Source organism: Camellia sinensis, chromosome 5 (assembly GCF_055761805.1).
Source record: "Camellia sinensis isolate YWXY chromosome 5, ASM5576180v1, whole genome shotgun sequence".
NCBI classification, from domain to species: domain Eukaryota; kingdom Viridiplantae; phylum Streptophyta; class Magnoliopsida; order Ericales; family Theaceae; genus Camellia; species Camellia sinensis.
Window position 1 is genome coordinate 48,515,965 of NC_138965.1, and position 27,043 is coordinate 48,543,007.

At 35.5% G+C, this 27,043-nt stretch overlaps 1 protein-coding gene across 1 annotated transcript; it reads right to left on the reverse strand.

The window, feature by feature from the left end:
- On the reverse strand, positions 1 to 27,043 carry LOC145791393 (protein FAR1-RELATED SEQUENCE 5-like). The gene is made up of 2 exons (XM_082871746.1): positions 26,940 to 27,043; positions 1 to 610 (listed from the first exon to the last, which is right to left on the reverse strand). Exons 1-2 carry the CDS (start codon positions 27,041 to 27,043, stop codon positions 1 to 3), a joined length of 714 nt encoding a protein of 237 aa, XP_082727872.1.

Below are 27,043 nucleotides of genomic sequence, written 5' to 3' on the forward strand. Positions count from 1 at the left end.
TTACATCAAATGCCAAGTGCAAAGGCAGTGGTTTGTGTTAGGCATGACAATAGTTATGGCCTTAGTCATTGTAGCATCCTGATTCGTAAAAATTGTTTTCGGAGCCTTACTTGACATCGCCTCCAAGAATCTTCTAAAATGCCATATAAAAGAATCGGTGATCTCATCATACGTCAAAGATGTGCTAAATATAGTAGTTTCCCTATGATGGTTAAATCCAACGAAAGACACAGATGGTCTATGTGCACTATTTAACCTGTAAGTAGTGTCGAAAGTCACAACATCACCAAATTGCCCATAATCCTTGATCATTTGAGCATCAACCCAAATTGTGTTTGTAATCTTCTCCTCATTATCTAATTGGACCGAGTAAAAAAAAGATGGATTCTCCAATGTTTTCTCACGAAAATATTGCAAAATGCTACCTGCCTCCCCATATGCTAAACTCTTTTGCCTCTTCGTTCTCAAATAATTTTTTTGGTCCAGTTTTGTGAAGCCAAGCGACTCCCTTCCACCAGCTTCATTACCCATGAGCTCAAATGTAGCATTAAGACAAATTCCAGATTTTTCAGCTAAATCTATTTCGGTTGCCTGTGATGCAGATATTTTCCTAGGATTTTTTGTTAACAGATCTCGCTAGTCAACAACCCAAAACCCCTCCTTATTACAAACAAATTGCCTTGAAGTGATTTGCCCTTCATTGCTCTTGTTTACATAACACTAAAGCCCAACCTTTCTCCACAAACATTATAGAAATCATATGCTTCTTGTTTTGTATCAAATGTTATGCGAACTCTAGGCTTCCAATCACAATCACCCTGTCATTCTCAACATTGTTAGGTTCCACATCAATGTGCCAAGTCACTTAAAAAATAAATAAGTGCTCAGTATTAGCATAAAAATTGTAAATTATGTTTGCAAAATAATACAAACTGAATAAAAACACTACAAGAATTGACTTATATTAGATTATATAAACAAAGGGGAACAAATCCCTTAAACAGTAAATTATGTTTTCAACGATCCATATTTAACCCAAATCCCTTAATTTTCTTATAATGAACATGTGAACATACAAAATCAAAATTAAACAACAAACAAGCCAAGCCAACAGTGATCAGAATTGGATTTTCCTTATAAATCAAAATCTAATGATAGGTAAGAATTTAGAGATTTTAAATGGTACTGATCAATTTGACTCAATAACACAACATAAAAGCAAACAAATCTTATAATGAACATGTGAGCATACAAAATCAAAATTAAACAACAAATATTATTAGTGGATCGTGTTTAGTGCAGTTAGGTTACAAAGTTGTAATGGAAACGAATAAAATTGTAATTAGTAAAAATGATATTTTTATTAGAAAAGGTTTTCTATGTGATGGTTTATTTAAATTAAATGTATCTTTTGAAATTAATAATAGCTCTCATAATATTTTGAATCTTGAAGTTTGTGATTTGTGGCATGGAAGACTTGGACATGTGAATTTAAGAGAAATTAGGAAAATGATGGATTTAGAATTAGTACATAAGTCACCTATTAATGTCAAACACAAATATGAAATATGTGTCCAAGCAAAATAACCTAAGAAACATTATAAATCTGTAGAAAGAAATTCACAACTCCTAGACCTTATATAGAGTGATGTTTGTGATTCTAATAGACTACCAACTAGAGCATGAAATAAGTATTTTCTAACCTTTATAGATGATTGTTCTAGACTTTGTTACTTGTATTTAATTAAAACCAAAGATGAAGTGTTTAGTAAATTTAAAATGTATAAAGCTGAAGTTGAAAATCAATTAGAAAGGAAACTTAGATCTGATGGAGGAGGCAAATATCATATAGGTACTCTTAGTAATTTTTGTGTAGAACATGGAATTATTCATGAGATAACCCCCACCTTATTCTCCACAATCTAATGGAATAGCTGAAAGAAAAAACCAAGCTCTATGGATATCATAAATGCAATGCTTATTAGTTCTAGTTTACCGGAGAGCCTGTGTTATAGCGATCCCGGTATTCCCTGTTGTTATTGAACTGTAATCCGGACTTGGTTCCGTAGATTTGTTGTTGTCATATCCTCTTTTCTATCCCTTACTCTTTATCTTAGAGTTTTGGGTTGTGTTGGACTTGTTGGGAATAAGTTGGTTATGTTTTAAAACTTAGAATCTTTGCCCAGTTTTTGCGTCTCCGCTCGAGCGGCTCTTTTGACGCTCGAGCGGGCCTTTGTTGTTGCTTATCCGCTCGAGCGGGGAGTTTGACGCTCAAGCGAGGACCTGTTCTGCAAAACTTCTGGATGGTTGTATCCGCCGCTCGAGCGGGGGTTTTGGTGCTCGAGCGGGAGTCTGTGAGTGACGCTCGAGCGGGGCGACTTGTATAACACACCGAGATTCAGCTTTTTGAATCACTTTTTGATTTCCTTCCTCTCTCTTACTTTTCTGAAAAAGCCATTGGAGAGCACCTCACTCTAAAACCTAACTTCTCTCTTAAGATTGATCTAACTAGAGTGTTTTCCTCACCTTGGGCCTTTGTAAGAAGTGTGTTGATCGTCGAGGGCTTCGTTGTGATCCAAGAAATTTGGGATTTGGAGCACTTTGATTTCGGGTCATCTTCTCTATTTGAGTTCTCCATTTGAGGTAGGGATTCTCCTTGTTCTTTTTTCAATACTCCGTCTATAGATAGACATGTGGTAATTTTTGTATTGCATGAAAATTGTATCATGTTGGATTTGTTTGAAAATCATGAAATAAACCTAGGGTTGGTTATGTGGAGAATGGTTTTGGCTTCATTGATTGTTGTCTTGGCTAATTAAAATATAAATTAGCATGTTGTAGTTAAATGAAGAAAAGCCCTAAATTATATTTTGATTGGGTAAATTAAAATGGGGGTTTGTTGACCTTTGTGTGTAAATCTCTTTTGTCAAAATGAGTGTGGTAAGGGTGTTAATGCCTAAGGGATTAACCATGGCTTTGGAGTTGATTTTATGGAAACAAGATTAGTTGAGTTGGTTTTGTGATAACAAAAAGGAAATGGAATCGTTTTTGTGAAAATGAGGGAAGTGTTTTCGAAATAAGTTTGAGAATTGGATTGTTGTATCTTGAGTGTTGAACACACATGTAGAAGTTGTACCTTTAACTACCATGCTAATATTGTTGTTGGGTTTGTGATTCATGATATTTGAGTCTTTTAATAGATGTACTAACTACATACATCTAGAGGTTTTGTCCTTGGTCATCGGTGGAGGATGACACGGTTGTGTAGAATTGTCGGGTATGCATTTTACCATTGATTAATTGAACATCGTATGTGATGAAGTGCTAGATACATTACATATATGTATATTTGCTCGGAAGGAAATAGTCATGTATTCATAGACATTAACACATTGCTGGTGTCTTGATAGTTTATGTATATGCATTATACATGTTGGTCATGCCTTGATGTGCTGTGATTGTTGGTGTTATACCCCGCGCTTAGAATCAAAGGTACCGTTACCTTCCAGCTAACGCCTGGAGAACTGACCGCGCTAATAATCGGAGGCACCATACCCTTCCAGCTAGCGCCTGGTAAACTGGCTTGTTGTTAATGTTGTTGAGTGGGGTGTATTGTTGGCTTACTACGCACATAGCTAGTAGAGCGAAGTTGGTTGTAGTTATTTCAGTATATCTTTGGCTTACTAAACACATAGCTAGTAGAGCAAAGTGGGATTGTTGTTGCTCCGTTGTAACTGAAAATATCATGGATTTGATTGGTTACAGTTCGGAGGACCGAGTTACTCCATTGGTTGATTGTATACATGTTGGTGGGTTGTAAATTTATATTTTTACAAAGATATGCATGTATAATTATGATAGTAATGGAAACGAACCAAAATGTCTTTTTGTCTTTTGGAAAGTGTGGAGGAGAACGAATGTTTTAAAGATAAACATGTTTGAAAAGGTACATCTGAGTATGTATAGGAAATGGAAGAGAGTATCGGGCTTAGTAAGATTACTTCCTAAGTATTTGTTAATGTTATGAAAGATTGGGAATGGGGGTTAATGAAAGGAAAAAGGAAAGACAAACCACTTGTAGCGTTGAATGAAACGGTTGTTTTCGAGAAAAGTTCATACATATATATTTTGTATAAACTGTCACATTACTATTCTAGTATGAGAATGAGTGTTCATGATCATAGCTATCTGTAAGTTGTTATTGTTGAGGATCATGTTGAGTTCCCTACTGGACTATATGTTCATCCCACGTTGTTGAATCTTTTTCAGGTATTAAGCAGGTTGAGCTGCAAGATTTGGATCTACTTATTTACTGGCCACGGGGCCTCAGTTATGTTGGCGGAATGCCATTGTTGTAAAAGGGTTACACCCTTCTTCTTGTACCTTAAGTGATGTAAGCCCAAGGGCAATTTATTAAGTATGTTCATGTAATATTTACCTTGCATACGAATGAGAGTATTGTTAATCACTTCTACGGATTGAATGTATGAGTTTATTTCCGCATGTTATCCTTGAAATTGAATTAAGTTAATGAATTTGGTAATGACTTCGAGTAATAAAAAGTGGGGCGTGACATCCTGTGGGGGGGAAGCGATACTCACTACTTGTGTTATATTAAATAGAGTAATTGTGAATGATAATGATAAAACACCTTATGAAAAAAAAAAAGTACCTAATCTTAAAATGTTAAAAGTGTAGGGGTGTTTATCCAAAGTAACAATTCCATAACCTAAACGTGAGAAAATAGGACCCAAAACTGTTGATACCGTTTTCTCATGATATACTCAAAATAGTAGTGCTAATAGATTTCTAGTAATAAATTCTGAAATTAGTAAAATTACTAACAATACAATAATTGAATCTCGTGAAGTTACATTTTTTGAAGATATTTTCCCATATAAAACTAGGATCTCAAATCGGGTTGTAAATAGAACTTCTAATACTAGTGCGAGTGTTATTTCTTTAAGACATGATTCTGAACATCTAGACTTAGAACTTAGAAGGAGTAAGAGAACTAGAATAGAGAAAACTTTGGAGATGATTTTTATACATTTTTAACTAAAGGAGAACTAAATACTTTTATAGAAGCTATATAATCCTTAGATGCACCATTTCGGAAGGAAGCTATTAATAGTGAGATTAAATCAATACTTCAAAATAATACTTGAGAGTTGACTAATCTACCTCCTGGGAGTAAAGCTATCGGTTGCAAATGTGTATTTAAAAAGAAATTAAAACCTAATGGAAGTATAGATAAATATAAGGCAAGATTAGTAGCCAAGGGATTTACACAAAAGAAAGGAATAGATTATCTCGACACTTATTCACCTTTTTCTAGGATTACAACCATTAGAATCTTGATTGCCCTAGCATCTATTTATAATTTAGAAATTCACCAAATGGACGTTAAAATTGCTTTTTTGAATAGAGATTTAGATGAGAAAATTTATATGGAGCGACCTGAAGGTTTTGTGATTAAAGGACAAGAACATAAAGTTTGCAAGTTAGTTAAATTTTTGTATAGACTTAAGTAAGCTCCTAAACAATGTCATGAAAAATTAACAAGGTAATTCTAGAATTTGATTTTACGATTAATGAACATGATAGATGTGTGTACTTTAATGAAGAAAATGGATAATGCATTATTTTATGTTTATATATTGATGACATCTTATTATTCAGAACAAATTTAGAGAAAATTAAAAATGTGAAATCTTATGTCTTCGAAATTTGATATGAAAGATTTACGAGAAGCTTATATAATTTTGGGTATGAAATTAGAGAAAACAACCAAAGGTATTACATTAAATCAATCTGGAATCCTAGCGAAGATGTTAAAAATGTGAAATCTTATGTCTTCGAAATTTGATATGAAAGATTTACGAGAAGCTTATATAATTTTGGGTATGAAATTAGAGAAAACAACCAAAGGTATTACATTAAATCAATCTGGAATCCTAGCGAAGATGTTAAAAAAGTTTGATTATTATAATCTCAAACCTATTTCAATTCCTTTTGATCTTAGCATGAATTTAAAGAAAAATAATGGTACACTTGTATCTCAACTTAGATATTCTCAAATTATTGGATCACTTCTCTATATTGCTAATAAGACTAGACTGGATATTGCCTCTGCTGTTAGGATGTTAAGTAGACACTCTCATAATCCTAGTAAAGATCATTGGATTGTTGTGGAAAGAGTTTTTAAATATCTAAGAGGAACTCTAGATTATTCACTTTGCTTTAGTGGTTTTCCTAACATTGTAGAAAGTTATAGCGATGGTAATTGGATAACAGATAGCTTAGATGTTAAGTCTATTATCGGGTATATATTTATGTTAGGCGAAGCAATAATATCTTGGGGTTCTAAGAAACAAGCTGTTATCTCTAAAAATACAACATAATCAAAACTTATAGCCTTAAATACTACATGTACTGAAGCTAAGTGGATTGAAAATTTACTCTTTGATATTCCACTTGTGAAAAATCCTATACCTGTTATTTCCATACATTGTAAGAATAGAGCTGTAATAGAACTTGTGAGACAAGCACATACTAATAAAAAGATGAATAGACATATGCAAGTGAGGTATAAATCAATATGAAGTTTGGTGAATAAAAATGTTATATCTTTGAATTTTGTGAAATCTGAAAAGAATATCACCGATCAGTTAATAGAAGGTTTATCTAAAAGTATAGTCTTAGATTTATCAAGGAGGATGGGTCTAAGCCCACTGTGAGTCGACGATGAAGGTAACCCGACTTTTGTGATTGGAGATCCCATGAAGAAAGTTCAACTGGTAGGAACAATTCTTATAGCTTGATTTGTATTCCAACACTTTAAATAAGGAGACTTTTATTAAATTTATTATTTGTATTCTCCTGCTTATCCCTAAGATATAAATGTTGATGTAAATGTAATGATTAAAGAAGAGTACTTACTCTAAATGAATCCAAGGCGGGCATGCACTTGCAAGGTAGACATCTGTCACTTCTATCTTTGGAGGATTCACTTAAATTAGAGCATTGTGAAGCCGCGACCGTAGGAATAGGGTCGTTCCCTAAAACTCTTATAAGAATCAAGATTGAGCACATGGTTGCTAATAGTGCTAACCAGCGCCATAATTATGTATCATACCATATGTGTGACATGTTGAATTTTGGTAAAAGGGATTTAGTTCAAGACCTGATTCGCTGATATTCCTTCAGAATGAAACTGTCAACACTAAGTGAGGTTCAAGTTTGAAAAACATCTACACCCATTATATGATTTTAGAGTTGCCCATATTATTATCATTATTATTTTTGTATTTATTTGATGGTTTTGCAAAGTTTTGAATCTTGTGGGGGATTGTTGGAGATTTCTTAAAAGTTGCAAAACTTTATTTGCATTTATTTATTTATTTTATTATTTGCATTTATTTATTTATTTCTTTTTCCAACAGTCATGTTTATTTATAATTCAAATAGTGTTTGAATTCAAAAAGCAAAGGGTGTGTCTGTTCCCAACAGACATTAGAGAGTCTTTATATATAGGACTCTAACTCAGGTAGAAGAAAAAAAATAAAACAACGTATTCTGTTTTGCTCTCTCTCTCTCTCCTCTTTATTGTATTATCTATATTCTATGTTTCTGGGCAACTGATACAAACTTAGCAAATCCTTATGCTGCAACTGTGCATTATGTTAGATCCTGTGTATAGCGATCCCAGTCTTCCCTTCATGATTTAACAGTATTCCGGACTTAGGTTCCGTGGAGTTGGTTGTTGAATATGTCTTGTTGTCATCCTTTGATTCCTTATATTTGAGTTTTAGGATGTGTTGGGCGTGTTTCGAACAGGTTGGTTGAGCTTTGGTCCCATTCCTTGTTGCCCAGATTTTTTTGTGTTCCGCTCGAGTGGGTCCATTTGCGCTAGAACGAAGTTTGCACACTTTCAGCATTTTATACCTCTGCAAAACTTCTGTAGATGTGTTTTTCACGCTCGAGCGGATTTCCTTACGCTCGAGCGGGTACCTTGGTGCTCAAGCGGGTGTTCGATGTCTGTAAAAGTACTGGTGGAGTGTAATCTACGCTCGAGCGGCTTTTTTTTTGCGCTCAAGCGGGTGTATTTTGCAGTTGTGTCTTGGAGCTCGAGCGGGCATTTTTGCGCTCGAGCGGGTTCAGTTTTTTTTTTTGTGCTTTACGCTCGAGCGTCCTATTCTCCACTCAAGCGGACTAGTCGTATACCAGATGGCAGCTGGGTGATTTTGAATCGCTTTTCACATTTCCTTTCTCTCTCTTACTTTTCTAAACCCTCTTTTGAGAGCTCCTCTCTCTAGAATATACCTTCTCTCTAGGGATTGATCTAGCTAGAGTGATCTACCCCCTTAGTGTCTTTGCAAAGAGTGTAGAGCTTGGCTTGGGCTTCCTATCAATCCGAAAATCTTGGGTGCTGGAGCATTTCGAAGTTTCTTTATCATATCCTTTGAGTTCCATCTCTTGAGGTAGGGATTCCTACTCGTCTTTATGGGCTTTAACCTAAATGTTGAGCTTTTGCAGAAATGGTTTGATTTGGAAAGTTAGGGTTTGTAATGTGCTATATTGGAAAGAGGGGTTTTGTTCTTTGATTCAAACATATGGGTTTTGGGTCTAAAAAGGGGAGGTTATTGATGTTGTTGATAATATTTGGACCTTTGGGACAATATTGATTTCAAGGGAAAAATGCCATGTTTGGGTGTACTTAGGTCATTAGTGTAATTAATGACAATTATTATAGAAATGTGAAATTGAGTTCGAAATAATGAAATTGACTCATTATGAGGTAGATTGGTGGAGTTGGATTTATAAATCGCTCACTTTGAAAATGTTGAAATTATATATCTGTTGAAGCATTTATTATCGATTTAGAAATAACTACTTTGGGCTATCGATGGAGGATAGTCTTAATTGTTGTAGACAATGCATGATGATTAGGCGAACTAAAACTAATCAATTGAATATGCCATTGAATATGACGGTTGTAATAATACATCAAATTTATGTATTGATTGATTATGTATATGATATGCGTTTATATACATTGCGTTGTGTGGGAGGAGATAGGGGATGTACTCCACTTTTTAGGGGAAGATAGGGGATGGACTCCTAAACCGGATACTGATTGGGTGGAGATAGGGGATGGACTCCATCGATACAGCAAATATGTGTATCTATTGAAGTATTGATACAACAAATTTGTGTATCATATATGAAGTACAGAAGTGTTTTATTTGAGATTGATACAGCAATTATGTGTGTCGAATGTGAAGCATGAAATGTTTAATTTGAGTTGTAATCTCAATAGAAATGGAAGAGTTATTGATATGAGATGTAATCTCATTTAATGTATATGGCCAGGTTCTGAGCCAGGGTTGTGAATTGAGAAATTGGATAAGAAATGGAAAATGGAATGAAACATGGACGCATTTGTCATGTAATTGAAATGGGATATGAATTGATTTATGTGAATTAAACATTTATCAAATGCTAATGTTTTAGTTATTGCTCATATTATGTTTAGCATATCTCTACTGGGCGTTGGCTCACCCTATATGGGACACCATTTTCAGGTACAGGTATTATGCCACCTCCAATGACGTAGCTTGGAAGGCTTGAGGCTCTTGGACTCTTTTTGTTTATTTTGTTGTATTACATGTATAGGGCTTATTTGATGTAGAGTTAGTACTCTCTTTTTGTAACCAAGTGTTGACTTGGAAAGTTGTAAGCCTATAGGGCATTTACTTTGTCGTCAACATGTAATACCTTTTGTAAGAATACTCTGATGATTATAATATGAATTCTCTTTTCTTTATTGTGACCGTATGATATTATGGGTTTATTTTGAGGGCGTTACACTGTGAGTTTTTTGGGTTTTATCTTGGAGTCGTTTGTGATAGTTAAAACACGCACAGAGAGAGTGCATAACGACTTTAGAACAACGTTTTTGACTTGCCTCTTACAATTACACAAACTTTTTTCTGAATCTTCTTCTAATTCTTATTCTGTTATATATATATATATATATATATAATTTTATCAAAATGTATAAAACCTATTTTCAAAATCTATTTTATTTAATATCATTATTCTGCAAAATTGATTTAGAGAAATTATTATTCAATTCTCACAGCATTGTCTAGCACGTGACTTGCATTGGTTTCATTCTTTTAGGTTGTATTTAAATTTTGAATTTGAAGAAAAAAAAGAAAATAATAAATAAAATTTATGAATAAGATATAAACTAATTTTTTAATAAAAAAAATCCTTTATAAATCCCACATTAGTGTATGATTGTGCAATTGGATTTTTGAATGAGGAATCTGAAATTCCATCCAAACAAAATGGTTGCCTAATTTTTTTTTTGTCAATCGATAAGACATTAATTACAAATATATAAAGTATTACATCAAATAAACTACTAATCTAACGCGAGTTATTAAATTGACAATCATCAAACCTAACAATCAAGCACCAATTTCGGGCCTACAACCACTAATAGCTATATACAATCTCCATAAATGGAAAAAAAAAATACTACTACAAAAAATATCAAACTCCTCTCTTTAGAAGTTGGATCTAAAATACTGAAACCCCAGTTAAAATGGGTACCTTTCATGTGCCTAAACTTTGATAGACGTTGGTTGATGGGTAGATATGAAAAATAATACATGTAGATGCTCCCTCTGCTAGGTAGAATGATGATAAAATTCATATTCCTTTCCTTCTCAAAGTGTCATTTTTGTAAAGTTTTGATATGATTCCAGCAAACAATATCAAAGAGTGATAAGATTTTGTTTAAGTTGGAATTATTTTTAGGGAGTTTTGGCGAAAGCTGGCTCAGTCTTAATTTTTCTTGCAAAAAGGACAAATTAAAAAGTTATCATTCAGTAAGGACAACTATCATAATATAATTAAAATATGACAAAAATAACTCAAGTTTTATTAGTCTTCTTCCTCACCATCTCATACTACCACCACCTTATAATACCAACCACTGGTCATCGACAACCACTACCTCCGGTGGTTGTTAGTAATTTCTGGCAATTGCTTTTCGACTGCTCATTATCAGCAACCATTTTTTTAAACGAACACTTTTCTTAACATGAATCTCCATCTTTTAACGACAACCACAACTGCCATACCATCACTACTACTAAGGAAAAACAAAAAGATCTATTCAAAATTTACTATTTTATATATAGTAAAATTTGACTTTATGGCTAATAAAATAAAAATAAAAAAATTGACTCGATGTATGACAATAAAATTTTACTGTATCAATTTAACATTTAAATAATAAATTTTTACACCACCACCACCACCAACTACAATACTTACTATGATTTTTCTATTACTAGTAGAAATATTAAACAAAAAATCTATTAAAACATTGAACAAATAATATCATGAGAGTAAAATTTTACCATGTGCTAATAGTAAAATCTTCCTATTCGCTACAGAGCCTAGATGGACAACTCTAATGAGCTTTTTCTAACAGATCTGAGGTCGTTAGTCTTAGATTTGAAGTCATCAATCTCAGATATTAGTTCATGGGTAGCATATCTGAGTTGTTGAAAGTTGATGATGAAAATGGTTGTCACCGGTTGTAGATCTGAGAGAGCGACGAATGGCAGTGATGATAAGTGACGCCAACTGATGGTAGAGGTGATGAGAGGTGATCAATGGACTTAAAGATGGTAAATATAGAAGAAAAAAAGTTGTACTAAAAGAGAAAAGAGAGAACACTGTAGAAGACACAGAGAGAGAGAGAGAGAGAGAGAGAGAGAGAGAGACGCACAAGATGAATATGATAATGAAATTCATTCTTATAATGAAGGACAAAGTTGTCCATTAATTTAATTTATGATATTTTTTTTCTCTGTAAACCTACGCAAAAATTAAATCAAGAACAGTTCCCATTAAACTTAATTGATATGTCCTTTTTCCCAATACAAATGAGTAATGAGGATATTTTGACCAAAAATATCTACTTTTTACCTCCCCATCCCCCCTTGTCCAAACCAGGACAAGAAAACTTGAACATTTTAGATTATTTTATATACAAGTAAGTGATCATCTATAAGTAATACCTGGCCCTTGCCATTCTCTCCTTAAATTGATTTTATTTATTTCAAAACACTCGTCAATAGTGTTGGGCTCCATTTAGGCTGTTGATAAGCTATGATGATGGGCACTTTGTCATTTTCTTAAAAATAGGTTCTTTTAAGGTTGCATGTTGTATGTAGATCATTATTTTGAGTAGAGATTTAGAAAGGAAACAGAAAATTACGAGGACAATATGAATAAAATATAAGTTAAAAGGGAAAGGAGACCCATTTGACTGTAGTAGATAACAATGGGGCATGAGAATTGATGTGTATTTAAATCATAAGAATCAGCAATTGCCCATATAATCATATTGGTGATGTTATTGTTACTATTATTAAAAGAAGCAGTACCAAATATGCTCGTAGAAAGATCAGAACTGTAATTGTATGCACCTGTAAAAAGCTCAAACGTGGTAACTATAAGATAACACAATATAATGACAATACTACAATTGTCATTGATCAAGAAGGAAATCCAAAAGGAACTAAACAATGTTGCAGTTGTCCTCACATATTTTTCTTTCTCTTTTTAAATATTTATGTAAATTTATGATCTAATAAGTTGTTATGCATACCCCACAATGGCAAAAGGCAGTCCACTAGTGACCTGCCTAGCAATTTTCTTATCAAGGGACAATTTATGCCTTGTTTGGAATGACTAAAGGACAAGAGTTATAATTCTAATGCAAACACACAGTTCATTGTTGCCTATTTTGTCCATATTCCTTGCTCATATAAGCATTGCCTCCTTTAGCATTAGGGGAATAGCTACTCTTCTTGGAAATTTGACACCTTCCAAGGGAGAGAGGACCATAGAGTTCAAACATAATTCTTAATTCTTTTTTCTTTTTCTTTCTTTCTTTTTTATTTATTTATTTTTATTTGAAAGAAAATCAAAGGTCACTATAGAATTGGTTGGAATATTGTTGTCATCACTATAGAATTGGTTGGAATATGGGTGTCACCACTCTTGATAAACTTCTTTGAAACATATGCATAAAAACCCATTTCCAAAAGAAAAGAAAATGTTAGCCCCTCACCATTTTTGATCATTTTCTATTGCAATTTACAAGGACAATCCATGCTAATTAATATATTATGGTTGCACAAGATGGATCAAGGAATTTTGCAACAATCAGAGATGCTATCCTTGCTGCTCCCAACTATACAGTGCATTTGAATGTTTGAAACTAATCTTACATTTTGTTAATGATGGGATGGATAGGAAATGGACAATTATTATATCAGGCAACAAGAGCAATGGCCAAGGTTTCCAAATCTTAAATACAGAAAACAACATGTCAGTTTTATAATTGATCAATTGAGTTCAATTTGGAAACTTTTGAATTTGGATTTGAGCTATGGATTCTTATAATTTTTTACCTTTCATTCATTAATATTTTGTCGTTTACTTCATTTCAGAACAAAGCCGGACCATACTAGAACCAGTAGTAGCATTAAAAATGAAGCAGAACCATTCAACCTTCTTTAGGTATTGATTAATTTCAAGGGTATCAGGATGCCCACTCCGTACACCAAAACAAGAATTCAATTTTTTAGAGATTGTGACATGTTCGACCTGCTGTGTATGAATCAAAGGTTTTGACACGTATACTATTGCTCTTGTTGCCTGATATACTTGGCTTGTCCATCCCATCTTTGACATGTGTAAGATTTATTTTCTCTTTTCCAAAAAAATATGTTTTCTCTACACAAACTCTCTCTAATCTTTGGTCATGTTTGATTCACAAGATTAATAGTGAAGTATTAATAATCTTATTAAATTAGTGTGGTATTCACTATCCAATTGGATTAATATCCATTGGATTAATAATCCCACCCCTACCCCATTACTAATAATCCTACAAATTTGTTGGATTAATTATCCATTGGATTAATAATCCTAAACTAAAATGTTAAAACAAACATAGGATAATTGGGCTCACGGATTAATAATCCCAATCCCATGCTCTAATCCACCCAATCAAGCATGCCCTTTATGTAGTATGGACATGCACTGTAGTTAAGAGTAGCAAGGATAACATCTCTGATTGTTGTGAAATTCCAATACATCTTGTGCAAGGATAATATATTGATTGGCATGAACTACCCTTGTAAACTCTACTAGAGAGTATGTAAAGTACACAGAAATTATTTACAGAAAAAATGTCATTGAATTATGATCTTTCATTTCAAAACAATGTACTTAATAAGGTAATTTTGTATTAGAATTTTGGTTAAATGAAGCAAGAGTTGGAAATAGAGTATGGTTCATTGAATTATAGAGTAGTTACTTATAACTTCTAACACACTAATAAATGCAAATAAGAAAGGAAGTTGCCTCATATTCCAAAAAAATGGTCCCTTTGATTCATGGAAATTTCATTTCATAGAAATAGCTGTAAAAGATGCGCATGAAAAAAAAAAAATTTAAATTTAGAAAACATTACAAATATATATGTATATATATTCCAAAGTTTGACCCTTGTAACAAAATAAGAGTTTTTAACAAATCTTTTGAATCATGATTTTTTTTTTTTAATTTAAACCATTTGTTTATTTTCATTAACTAAAATTGACCCCCAAAAAAAGTATTTTAGCATCAAACTCAATGTACATAAAATGCCTAATATCTATGAAGCATAGGTACACTGCTACTGGTACGATACAGATACATCATTTTAGTAAAATCTTAAAAAAAAGGGTACATGTATGACTTAGTACGTTTGTAAAAAAATATTTATTTTTAATTTATAGTAATGCAAAAATTGATTAAATGGTTTAATTTGTTAATATCCAAATTACAATTAATATTTAATGCCAAAAGTAATAAACCAAAATTCCATAAATCCAAAATAAAATTTTATTAGTCAGAAGTCCACATTCTAAAACATTTTGTCTATAAGGACATGCATAAGTAAAAGGACCAAAAAACCCACCTATATATTTCTAATCAACAATGATAGGCCACACAACCCCTCTCTCTCTCTCCTCTTTGTTCTGCAACTCTATCACTGCCTTGCCCTTGCCCTTGCCATCTTGCACATCTCTTCTCTCTCAACCAATGAACCACTACCTCGTCGCTGCACCTCTCTACTCGCACCTGCACCTCTCCCTCGACCAACAAACCACCACCAAAGACGATCCACTCTCTCTCTCAAATCTCTTTGAAAAATCTATAATCCCCAAGATATTGATTTGTGACTATGTTTCAATTTTAAACAATGAATAACAATCTTTATCAAACAGTTAAGACAAATCGACACAACGATTTAACATAGAAAAACCACAATTGGAGTGCCTTCAATTGTGATAAAAAAAAAATCACAGGCCAAAGTCACAAAACAATCCACTAAGAAAAGAAAAAGAAATTACGCAAAAATATTTGAAATTACCTAGCGAATCCACGCCAAATTAAACCAAACTCGTTCTACCACCGTCTTCACCTTGGAATTGTCTTGCCCAATGTTGAATCCATGGCAATGAGCCACTCTGGAATCCACTAAAGCTTCATGCCCAAATTCCCCCATATCCACCAAAGAACAACTCTCTCTCTTTTGTGAACGAAATAATAAGAATAACCCTTGATGTTTGACAATCTGTAGATCGTTGATCAATCAATCGCCTTCTATGCACCAAGGAAACTCATATAAAATAGCCTTCAATAGAAAACATTTTGTCTTTCCTTATTCTCTCAAATTCTAGATCTCTTAAACCGTAAAATGAGCAAATAGCGCAGTTTATAGTAAACTGAATCACAAAGACCGCTCGAGCTGTGTAAGTAGGCGGTACAAAACATATAGGTTGACTGTTTGAGCAGTAAAATTTTCTTCCTAGAAGTTTAGAGCCATTTCCCGCTCGAGCAGACAAATGGCCGCTTAAGTGATCAAGCCATTTTGGCTTCGAGGACGTTGCCCCTCGACCTCGCCTGGACCGTACTGTAGCTAGACTTTTTTCGCGCCCCCCTTTCGGAGAGCTCGAAATTGGGTCCTATAGTTTGTGTAACGCCCTCAAAAAGATACATAAAACCCAACAATCTCGACATGTATTGATATAAGAGAATAAAGCATCCTTCCATTCATCAGAGTATTCTTACAAAAGATATTACATGTTAACAACAAAAGTAAATGCCCTACGGGCTTACAACTTTCCAAGCCAACACTTGGATACCAAAACTGAGTGCTAACTCAAATACATATTAAGCCATTGGCTTGAATTTACATGTAATATCAAATAACAAAACAACAAAAGGAGTCTTCAACTCTCAAAACCTCCCAAGCTAAGTCCTTGGAGGTGGCATATCGCCTGGACCTGAAAATGATGTCCCATATAGGGTGAGCCAAAGCCCAGCAGCGATATACTAAACCAAATATAAGCAATGACTAAAGCAATAGCATTTGATAGATGGTTAACACTTATAAACCAATTATATCACAATACAGGTCCATGACAATTATGTCCATGTTACGTTCCACTTTCCGTTACTTATCCAACTTTCCAATTATACAAACATGGCTCAGAACCTGGCCAAACAATAAAATGAGACTGCATCTCATATTAAAATTACTTCTAATATCAACAATTCAAATGAGATAACAACTCAAAATGAAACTCTTCCATAATTCAATAAGTACACATTAGTTTCAGTTTTCCCTAATCAACATACAATGTCTACAATAATCAAGACAATCCTCCACCGATAGCCCAAAGCAGTTATCTCTAAACAGATAATAAATTTATCAATAGATAAAATATCAACAATTCCGTAGGTGAGTGATTAAATTATCCAACTACACCATTTAATCTCATAATTCCCCAATTTCATTATCCTCAACTCAATTCCATATTTTCCCAAATTAATTATACTAATTAATTTATTTCAATAATTAGGGCATTTTCCCCCTTTCTCAATATCAACCCTAAGGCTTGATTTCACCAATTAAACAACAACAATACCATTTTCCAATATCTCACATACACATGGGTTTTAATATTTGAAAACCCCTCTTTTATAAATTACACAACAACCTTAACTTTTTTCGAAATTACCAAACATCACCAACTAATCAAAATGACCAAAATTTAAGACAAAGCTCATAAGATGGAGTAGGGTATCCCTACCTCGAAATTAGAAGCCCAAAGGAGAAGATGATGAAAATTCAAAGTGCTCCAAATCCACAAACTTTTAGATTAAAAGGAAGCCCAAGTCACCCTCTACCTTTCTTACAAAGAGATTAGGGTAGGAACACACTAATAATAGATCAATCCCTAGAGAGAAGGTAAGTGTAGAGAGAGAGAGAGCCGAATTCTAGGGTTTTGAAATTAAAAGAGATGAAAAAGTGAAGTGTTCCCCGCTGCTGCCTACTGATATAACACAGGCTCGCTCAAGCGAAGGATTGGTCGCTCGAGCGACCAGACACAAAGAAACCTCGCTCGAGCCAACAATTCGAAGCTTCAGGTCTGTAACCCAGAAGCATGCTCGAGCGACAGAATGCTCGCTTGAGCGAAGAAATCCAAAACATAAACCTCGCTCGCTCAAGCGAAGGAAATCTCGCTCGAGCTAAGGATTGCAACTCTCAGGTCCAGTACTGGACGCAGACGCAAGCTCGAACGAAGGACTTCTTGCTCGAGCCACCAAATATAAAACTCAACTCTCGCTCGAGCGAAGGATCTAAAACCGGGATCGCTATAGTTTGGACTCCTGTCACGGTTCTGAATCTAATCTCATAAAGTGCAATGTGAAACTGATAAACACCAAAGAGTCCAATCCGGCAAATCATTTTGGAAATCAATTTTCAATCAAATAATGCCAAAATTGGACTGCTTTGCCAGATTACAAAGTCGCCACCTAAATATTTTGTTTTGGGAAATTTAAGAAACCTTGACTTGTGCCAAAGGCCACGTGTCTGTCATCACCAAAGTTACCTCAGCTCTAGAACTTGGGTACGAGGGGGGAAGGTCATGAAATGAGCACCCCCGCTCGCCCAATCGAAGGATCAGCCTCTACTAACCATGATATGTTGTTTTATAAACTTCATGTGTTCTTATTCCGGTTATTAGCTAACTTTACTATGTGACGCACACACAAGCAAGTATAGACTAAAATCGCAAGAATTAGAACGAATTCAACTCTTGTTTGTTCTCAAAAATGGTTTGAATTTGCCTCTCAAGTGGGCTTAGAAATGTGGATTTGCCACCTCAAGTGGGCTTAAAACAAGATTTCGCCACTTCGCAAAGTGGACTTAAACATACATTCGTTGAATTGTTCAAATTCAAACAATCAAGCCTTCATCCATAGGCATTCATGCAATTAATCATTTAAGCAAATAGCCTCATGGCAAGCATGCTAACATGGCAATCACACTCATGCAAGCATGCTAAAGCATAAAACTCACCAAGTACTCCAAGGCAAAACAAAAACTAGTTAGAAAGATGCATGATCCTAACTATACAAGATGCCTAATGCAACACATGCAATAATGCAATTAATAGGCTCGACTATTAATATGGCATATGATTTGATTCAATTTGATAACATGCTTTTAAACACGTATTCAAAGAAGTTATTGAATTTGCAATGTAGTTTGAATGATGCACCGAGCCTTGGTGCATGCAAGACAAATGAATGGATGCAAACATGCGAGCATAAGGTATGCTAATTGAAAATGTCCCTAAACTAACCATCGAAAGCGGTTAAATAAAAGGGAGAAAGATGTGGGGTTGGAAGACATGCACACACGCACGCACACTTATTACAACATTATGCCCTCATGAAGGAGGGTTCGAATGAATAAAAGCTAACTAGCTACGCTAATTAAGCTAATTATTACAACACAATCGAAACTAATTAACTAACTTATTCTAAGCTAATTAATTACAACAAATTGGAATTGAATAACTAGTTACACGAATTAATTAAGTACAACACTTGAATTGAATAATTAGCTATGCTAACTAATTAAAGCAATTAAATGGCCTCAAGGGCGAGGGACGCATGCATGCTCGGTTGGTTTCCTCCCGAAAATCCACTGCCTTGCCTTTGGATGCCTCTGTTTGCACTCGTTTGATCTCTGAAAATTGTGCCAACTCCCAGAATGCCTCTGCTCCAACTCAGGAACACACTAGTGCAAAATTCATTGATGGCCGGTCGGCCACAAAAGGTGGCTATCAGCCACTGTTAGTGGCCGGTGGGCCACTATTGGTGGTTGTCGGCCACTGCTGGTGGCCGATCAGCCACCCCTTTCTTTGAATTCGCTTTTTTGCTGCAACAGAGAGCAAAAAGAGGCAAAGTAGTGCATTCTCTAGCAATATATGTACTATTACCCTCCTTATCATTACACAAGGTCAAAGGAGTGTAATTCTTGGCTCCAAAACCACCAACCAAGCATTTTCAATGCATGATGGCCAAAGAACCAAGAGGTACAACTTCATTGTATGCAAATACAAGACTCGAGATCATCACCTTATCATGTGTGGTCAAAGGCAATGGAGACCAAGGAGATTGGCTCATTTCATCACTTTGAGTATGAAATGCTCCAATCTTCCTTGTGTTCAATATAACGTCCGATTGAACACATGCAATGCAACACAACATGCTTATCTTGCTCAAGTTTTACTTGTCACTTTTGTTTACTCATTTTACATTACTGATTAGTCCTTTAATCGATTAAGTCCTTTGATCGATTAAGTCCAAGGTGAGAGTCCTCTAAAGAGAAAGAAGTGTCAACCAAGGGATGATTTAAGGCAAGAGAGAGGTCATGCCTTTGGTTAGTAGCAACCCTCAAGAGATGATTAAAACCATTAAGCATACACTCAATCTCAAGCTTAAAGGATCTCAAAATTGAAACAACCCTGAAAAGCAATTGAAAGAGTGAGACAAATGAGTATGTGACAGAGATTATAATGCTGAGATTACATGCACAACAACACTGCAACATGCAAACAACTCAAGCACTTCATGCTTAAAGGCCTAAAACACTAAACTAGTGAAGCCCTTACACTATAGACATGCAATACAAAGCTCAAAAGGTACAAACACTTCAAAATAGTCCTAAAACAGCCTAAAAGGAGTCCTAAAACATGTTTGAAGTAAGCCAAAAATAGCTAGAATGAGAGGCCAAAACATAGCACAAGCTAAGCTATGAAGCACAATTGCACTACAAACACACAAAGCAAGCCTCAAGTGCTCCAACTAACCCAAAACAGAGCTGAAACATGCCAAAATAGAGCCTAAAACATGCTTGAATTAAGCTAAGTTAAGCTAGAAAATCAAGCTATCACGTGAAGCAACCTAAGCATAGAAGCAAGACACAAGGAGAGGAGGCTAACCCCTCCTATTTTGGACTTCAAAAGTTGATTTTTACCACTGAAATAAATCTGAATTTCAGTGGTTAAAAGGCCCAAAAAGTTTGATTTAAAGGTGGTAAGAAATGGCACAAAAGGCTTCACAAGCCAAAGAACAAAATAGGAGACAACCCCCTACCACAAAATGACCTCAAACCACCATTTTTAAACCATAAAAACAGAGTTTTTTGTAGTTGAAAACTAGGCCAAAAACAGTACAAAAAGATGGTAAAACAAGTAGTCAAAACAAAGCTTAAAGTGTAAAAGTTATATCTCTTGAAGCCAAGCACACTTTAGGCACAAATGAGGCACTAAATCAAGCTAAAATCACCTTTTAAAGCTCAAAGAAGGTCCCAAGGAATCTCATCCCAAAGATAAGAAACTTTAATCAAGGATGTCTAGGCAAAGAAGAAGTGTATCTCTACTTGTATGCACAAAAGGGCAAGAGAGAGAAATCTAGAGAGAGAGAATTATAGAGAGATAGAGAGATTTTATAGAGAGAGGCTCCCAAACTTTCCAACCTTGCAATATGAGAGATATGGCCTCTATATATAGAAAAAAGAGAACCTTGGTTGAAAATATCAATTCAAAAATATCTGGAGCAGTGTAGAACAGCTGGAAGGGAAAGATCTGCACAAAATATCTGATTTTTGCACCCATGGCCAACCGGCCACCATTGGTGGCCGACCAGCCACCACTGGTGGCCAACAAGGGTCACTCTTGGCAGACCTATGGCCGGAAAACTCCATTTTTGGCCGACACACTCCACCAGTGGCCGACAGCAAAAATTGGTTCCTGGCCCCGACTTCAAACAGGCATATCTCCTTCATCTGGACTCCTTTGCAGGTCATTCTTGAGCCTAAATTGAATCCCCGAAAGTATTCTTTCCAATGGTGGAAGCCTCACATAAAAATTCGAAGTGTGCTAAGAGATATGCTTGTTTTAGTGAAGACTGCTCAGTTTCGGTCCTAACCGAATTCATGCCCAACTTCTTCTCCAACTAGGTTTCTTCTCTCTCCTTCAATTTTGTTCAACTCCAAACCTCTAAACAAGATGTTTTAACAATTTTTTCAAAGATTTTACCTCTCCTTCATTTATTTCCACTTTGTCCTTGCTCGGTTTACCGAAAAACGCAACATTTATCGAAATGCGAGCCTCAGAACATCGTAGAAATTTTTTCAAAAATATTTTGAAAGAGAGGGTTTTAAGGTCTAAAAAACATTTTGGTCAAAATAGTTTTGGTCCAAAAAGGGGGTGTAAGGTTGGGATTTGGCTCTCTCCTTGCCGAAGAAATCGAACCTTTGCACAACATAGCCTGCACCATCGAATAATTAATCAGTAGCACCCAAGTCTTAAGGGCAGTCAAAAATGGGGTGTCTACACGTACATAGTTAGTGAAGTGGTAAACATGAAAGCCTTAAGATCACAAACTCCTCTGCATAAGCACAATTCGGGTTAGATTCACATCTACACACTTACATCCTCACTGAAACATAAGAGCGAATAAAAGAAGTTTTGTCAAACGGGATTACTAATTACAAAAACTTAACAATCTCCCCCTTTGGAAATTCTATGACAAAACACACCTAACAAATAAAATCCTAATTACTCCAACCTATTATAACTAACCAAGATAGCTTTCTTAAGGTCAAGATCTGGAAAAATTAGTTATTAGTGCCACTAGAGTATATGAAAATAATAAACATATCAAGATTATCTTGAAGCATGAATAGATGGAGATTTTAAGAACATGCAACATGAATAAATGAAAATTTTAGGAACACGCATACACATAAAAAAAAAAAAAAAAATCTCAAAATACTCCCCCTCAAAATTCTCCCCATTTTTTGTCATGAATTGTCAAAGGAAGCTCAGTCAACTAAAGCACGAGCATAACCCACACAAGCATAACCCACACAAGCAATGACAGGATGTAATAATCAAAAGAATGCGAGAAATAAGCAATAAATAATTAGTGCATAGCAACATGCAAACCAACTAACACCAATCTCCCTTATAAAACCAATCCATGTAAGTCCATGCTAAAAAAAGCCCTGTAATGATTAACCAAACTCCCCCTCACTAAAAGTAACCACAAGCACAAAAAACAATGAATAAAAAGGAAAAGACAAAAACACTATGGCAGAGTAAGAAAGGAATTTCAGATTTGTAGCTTAAAACACACAAGAATATCCAAGAAACACAATTACTTGAAAACACAATGTGCACAACTTCTAGAAGATTCCACATGTAAGAATGTGACGCAACATGTAAATAAAAGTGTGTGTGTGCGGCTCTTGGAGTTCGACAAACACTAGATTCAAATCCTAGTAGTAATCTAATGGCTAGACCTCCAGCAAAAGAATATGTGAATGACTAAGAAAATCAAACCTATAGTGGTCAAGGGGTATTTGTTGAGTAAATACGGATGCTCCCCCTCCAACAATGTATAGAATTTTCTTGGGCACTCATCTGTGACTTTCACACTCAAGAGTATGGAAACCAAACCAGAGAAGAGTAGAAAAGAGAGTGAAGCCTGGTTAGTGCCTCTGAGGTAGCCTTTTTCTCATGCCATGAGATATAAACACAGAGGGGTAAGCAATGGAGATGCAAATAGATGGTAGGGGGTTAAGAGATTCAACATCACCCAAGATATGCAAGCATTGGTCAATTTCTCAAGAAAAACACATGAAACACTGCTAGTAGTCCATAGAGAACTTTGATCACTTATGTGAAAGAGTCTGGTATTTGCTAATCCAAGAGTATGTACAAAATGAGATATACTAATCAAAATACACACAATCCAAAATAAGTAATGACTACAGAAAGCACACACATATTAACATGTAATTAATATTCTTATCAATTCGAATATGCACCAAGAACTTTTCAAAAAATTCAAACTTGCAAAACCATAATAGGAAAATCTTTTTGGATTTTTAAAAATTTTTATTTTATATATATATATGGAAAGCAAGAGAGACACAAACAAATACACACAAAAGACCCAAAAACAACCAAACAAAAAACTCAAAACAAAAAGAGAAAACAAAAAATAAAACATAAAAGACGAAAGAACAAATTAACACAAGTCAAGCTTTCTTACACAAACCACTTTAGTATGAACAACGTTGTGAGAATTGCAATTCTTGGGTGGTGACTTGACGTTGTGGTTCCCTTCCCCTTCAATGGGAGCCCTTCTCGATTTGGTTTCCAACCTCTTATTCCTAGGTCTAGCAAACACAACATCTCTTCATGTTTGATATCAAGGAGAGACCGGTTCGGGTCTTGGATAGCCGGATCCATCCCACGTGTTAGATTGGACCGACTTAGAGGTAGATGAGGATGCCTCGTATGAGGAGAGACCGGTTCGGGTCTTGGATAGGCGGGATCAAGTCCTGCGTGACAAGACCATTCCTTTGGTGAAGGTTTTGTGGAAGCATCACGGTGTGGAGGAAGCCACTTGGGAACGTGAGTTGGAAGTCCGCGAGAAATATCCGGACTTGTTTGTTGATGTGTGACCATGTAATGGAATTTTTGTAATATTGTTGAACGTTAAGAGCATTGTATGTGTCTTACGTTGTAAAACATTGTGAATGTTTTGGATAATGGAAGTTTGTTTAACATTGCGTATGTTAAGTATATTGTGGAAATGCAAGCATAATATTAATGTTGAATGTGTTAAGAAATTGTGAGAAACAGATTGAAATTGGTAGGTTTCAAAAGAATGCATGTTGATAATGCAGGTTGTTATGAATAATGTGTTTTGCCTCTTGAAAAGAGATGGGATTGACCGGTAATGGGTCGGGTTGTTTAATATTATGCTGTAATATTGTTGAGAGTGGAGAAAACCTGTTTTTGAAAAACTTGTGTTTAATTTCGGGGATGAAATTCTTTAAGGGGGGAAGGTTATAGCGATCCCGGTTGTCCCTTTACTGTTCTGTTGTATTCCGGACTCGGTTCCGTGAAGTTGGTAGTTGTATCTATCTTGTTGTCGTCCTTTAATTCCACTTGATTGAGTTTTAGGATGTTTTGGGCAGGGTTGTTACAGGTTGGTTAGGCCTTGGTTTCAATTCCTTGTTGCCCAGTTTTTAGGCAGTCCGCTCGAGCGGGTCTTCTTGCGCTCGAGCGGGGATTGCACACTTCTAGTATTTCGTGGCCCTGTAAAACTTCTGCAGGTGTGTTTTCTACGCTCGAGCGGGTTTCTTGCACTCGAGCGGGTCGCGCTCGAGCGGTATTGTTGGCGCTCGAGCGGGTAGTCCTTTTCCTGTAAAGTTCTGGGAGATGAAAATCTGCGCTCGAGCGGACTGGTTTTCACGCTCGAGCAGATGTGTTTTACTTTTGTTTCTTGACGCTCGAGCGGTTATCTGTGCGCTCGAGCGGGACCAGATGTTTGTGCCTTACGCTCGAGCGTTCTATTCTACGCTCGAGCGGGTCATGCGTATATGAGTTATCCGCTAGGTGATTTTAAATCACTTTTTACTTTTCTTTCTCCCTCCTACTTTTTCTAAAACCCATTTTTGAGAGCCTCTCTCTCTAGAAACTCCTTTCTCTCTAGGGTTTGATCTAGTTAGAGTGTCCTCCTTCTCTTCGACCTTTGTTAAAGTTGTGGATCGTCGAGGGCGTCGTTTTGATCCGAAAATCTTGGCTTTTGGAACACTTTGGTTTTGGTCTCTTCCTCATTTGAGCTCTAACTTCAAGGTAGGGATATCCTACTCCTCTTTATGAGCTTTGTCTTTAAATTTTAGCATTTTGATATGTTGGGGGTTGTTGGGTAATTTTGAGAGAGTTTGGGCCCTTGTGTAACGTTTACAAAAGTTGGGGTTTTTAATTATGTAAAAACCTAAATGCATGTTTGGCATGAAGGAATGAAATTAATGTTGAAACATTGATAAAAATGAAACCGTGGGGGTTGAAATGTAAGTTATGGAAAATGCCCTAATTACATTGATTGATTAATTTGTATAATTAATTGTTGGAAATGAGGGATTGAATTGAGATTGTGGAAATTGGAAAGGGAAGGGATTAGAGGGTGTAGTTGGATCATTTATCACTCACCAAATTGAAATGTTGATTTAATATCCATTTTGTGCATTTACTTTCTGTTTAGAAATAACTGCTTTGGGCTATCTGTGGAGGATAGTCTTGATTGTTGTAGATAATGCATGATGATTAGGCGAACTAAAACTAATCGATTGAATGAGTCATAGAGCATGACGGTGGATAGAATACATTAATTTTATGTATTGATTGATTGTGTATAGAACCTTTGTGTTTATATGCATTGTGTGTAGAGGAGGAGATAGGGGATGTACTCCGCGGTTTAGGGGAAGATGGGGGATGAACCTCTAAACCGGATAGTGTTGGGAGGAGATGGGGGATGAACTCCGTAGATACAGCTCATATGCTTGTCTAGAGAAGTGAAGATACAGCTCATAGGCTTATCTTTGAGAAGTGTAGATACAGCTCATATGCTTGTCTAGTGAAGTGTGGATACAGCTTATATGCTTATCTGTTGATGTGTAATTTGTTTATCTGTTGATGTGTTGATCCAGCTAATATGCTTATCTACTAAATAAAGGTGGAGAATGAATAGTGACATAGACTTGTATGTTATGAAATGGTGATGTGATATATATATATATATATATGTGGACGTATCGGTGCTGGCCATCTATCAATTGCTAATCTTTTAGTCATTGTTCATAGTTGGTTTAGTATATTTCTGCTGGGCTGTGGCTCACCCTATATGGGAACATCATTTTCAGGTACAGGTAGCATGCCACCTCCAAGGACATAGCTTGGGAGGCTAGAGGCGTACAGACCTTTTGTTGTCTTCTTTCCTTTTGATGTATTACACGTAAACTCAAGCCAAGGGCTTAATGTGTAATTGAGTTAGTACTCTCTTTTGTAACCAAGTGTTAACTTGGAAAGCCGTAAGCCCGTAGGGCATTTGCTTTTGTTGTTAACATGTAATACTTTTGTAATGAAGTACTCTGATAAATTGAAGAATGTGGATCTTTTGTATATAAATGCATGTTTATATTGATGGGTTTAATGTTATTATTTTGAGGGCGTTACAAAAGCCAATGTCACTCTTATCATAACACATTTGTTGAACCCAATGATATTGTCCAAAGTCTTTGATCCTTTATTCTAAAGACCAATAGTAACCATAGCACACTTGAGCTCTTCCTCTTTCTTGATGACTAGCTCTTCCAAGGCAATTTAAAACATCTCGAGAGTTTCAATCTTTTCTTCATATATTACATAGATTTGTTGTAGCTAATTCCTCTCTGCTCACAAGTCTAGAGTTTTGCACAAAGAGCTTGTTGATCATTAGAGATCTTGACGGCATCATTCCTAGCCTCGAAAATCTCCTCTTTTAGTTTGACATTCTCACTTCCATAGGCTTTAAGTTTGGTAGTGAGTTTGTCATTCAATCTGGATAAGTTAAGAGATTCCTTGTACCACTTTTCATAAGCTTGTTGAAGCTCTTCACCATCTATATCATCATCACTCCTCAAGGATTCATCATCAACGACAGTTTGAACTGGCCTCTTGGGATACTCCAT